At 40.1% G+C, this 2,225-nt stretch overlaps 1 protein-coding gene across 1 annotated transcript in view; it reads left to right on the top strand.

Annotated features, from left to right (window-relative positions):
- LOC118332884 (endoplasmic reticulum metallopeptidase 1-like) overlaps positions 1-2,225 on the top strand; it is a 10,160-nt gene that overhangs the window by 4,127 nt on the left and 3,808 nt on the right. The window contains exon 2 of the mRNA XM_035668320.1: positions 982-1,286. Within this exon, the coding sequence (XP_035524213.1) occupies positions 982-1,286 (305 nt within the window). The remainder of the gene's footprint in view (positions 1-981; positions 1,287-2,225) is intronic.

The following is a 2,225-nucleotide window of genomic DNA, read 5'->3' as shown; positions in this document are numbered from 1 at the left end:
GGTCTGAAAAGTCGCTAAATCTAGAGAGAAAGTCGCCAATTCGGGAACACTGTTGGGAACACAGTGCCACTGCGCATTTTTGAAAATGATATATATTTCATGTCGCATAAACATAATAAGCTTACTAAGCTAAAGATCTTCACATTTGAGGTGCTGGAATCACAACACTTTTTGTCTTTTTTGCTAGTAAAATTAGTTAAATGAATAATCAGTTATTAAAATTGAATTGAGTAAGTTCCTCCATATACAGTGAATGGGATTCTGTTTGTATGCTGTAGCATTGCTAACCTGTATAAAACATAAAACAAATATACATACACAAGAAACACATATTCTTACAGTCATCACAGCCTGTACCCCATTCACTGTCTTATATAAATGAGTCTTGCATATTTGTTTGTCTCAGCTCTTTAAAAATTAAAAAAGAGATTCTCTGCTTATGAACCAGCTATGAGTGCCTGAGACGAGAAAGTGTTTTAACGCATTGACATTCAAGACGAGTCCATAAGCAGAGTCTATAGACTCTATAGACTCTGTAGTATAGAGAGATATCTGAACTTGAATCTGGTTTCGCTTCAGCTAATCATTTAAGCGTCAGTAAGCATAGCACTTAAGTGTCCACTCTCATGTATGGTGCATTTAGAAGAGACCTTTCTATCACACAAAAATGCTCAAACTGTGTGTCTGCAACCATGTCAGCAAGCACACCCACAGAAAATGTATTTAATCTACGTTAAGTTTCAAAACCTCATGGTGGTTTAAAAAAGAAAGTTGTGGATTATAACCTCACGTATGAACATGCATACAATGATTTACTGTCAGTAGCTATAGTCCTACAGAAACTCTGTAATGTTGTGAATCAGAATNNNGGGGGAGAAATTTGTTGGAACAAGCAGGCTTGGTTTATTGCCCCTTCACAGTTGAACCGAATCACAGTATTCCCTTTCTCTCTTTTCAATCTTTCCTCGCCTCACAATGTAGACGGCACTTGGAGCAGATCACCAGCGTCGGCCCTCGGCCAGTGGGCAGCCCGGAGAATGAAGTCCTGACAGTGGGCTACCTGTTGGAGCAGATTGAGAAAATCCGTGTTGAGACCGCAGCCGGCCCCCATCAGCTCACGGTGGATGTGCAGCGTCCCACCGGCTCTTTCTCCATTGACTTTCTTGGAGGCTTCACCAGCTTCTATGACCGTGTCACCAACATTGCTGTGAGGCTGGAGCCTAAGGGCGGTGCGCAGCATCTCATGCTAGCCAACTGCCACTTTGACTCAGTGGCCAACAGTCCAGGTACGAAAACATTCCTCCTCCCCTTGAAGACTTCTGCTGCAAGCTGAAGACAATAAAAGTGACTGAGCTTTAGATGAACAGGTCTAGCACACAGTTGCATGTAGGTACATGCAGAAAACATTCACACAACAATTTGACAAACCTGGAATACCAGAAAGGAAGAGACGTTCAAATATCAGTCTTTGAATGAATCGAACAGAATACCGTATGCATTTGAACAATAACTACTGTTTAAAAAAAAAATTAAATTTTTTAATTGATTGCAATTTTTAAAAATATAGTTTTTGTATTTTATTAATTTTATTTTTTTTAGATGATTTGCTGTAAAAATTTGGCTCCAGACACTCATGGTCCCCAGAGGATGAATTGTAAACTTTGATCCCCTCACATTTCAATGTGTTTATTTACATTTACAGTTCATACTTTGCTTTATAAATAGCAGCAAACTTCCAACCTCAACTTAGCTAAATATAAACATGCTAGCATTATCATCGTTTGCATGTTAGCATGAGAGCAGTTAGCTCTAGCATGGCTGTGGACTGCAGCTTTTCCCCTCACATAGTGTACAGTACAAGCAATAGTTGTCCAGCATGCGTTCAGTGTATTCCACTGTAGTCATGTGGACGGCATAGTGTGAAAATTAGACAGCCATAGCAAGCCAATCCAGAAGATTTGCATCCACAATACTTCCTGTAAATGACTGCATAAAGCCATATTGTGCTTCTAACAGGAAGCTACTTGGAGCAAACAGGGGATCATATCTAGACAGCGCAGTGTTTGTTGGTAGCACATTGTGGTATGTAGTCATTCTTTTGTCTCATTTTAATTCAGGAACCTTCACTGTTCTACTCCACACCCTTCAGCCTGTCGGAGAAACATGTTTTCCCACTTCACATGAACAAACACATGCTCACACAGCTTCACTAGCTAGGAAATTGA

This window comes from Morone saxatilis, unplaced genomic scaffold (genome assembly GCF_004916995.1).
Source record: "Morone saxatilis isolate NCDOM2014 unplaced genomic scaffold, NCSU_SB_2.0 Contig21, whole genome shotgun sequence".
In the NCBI taxonomy this organism is placed as follows: domain Eukaryota; kingdom Metazoa; phylum Chordata; class Actinopteri; family Moronidae; genus Morone; species Morone saxatilis.
The sequence above is the reverse complement of the archived record's forward strand: the minus strand, read 5'-3'. Positions and strand labels throughout refer to the sequence as shown.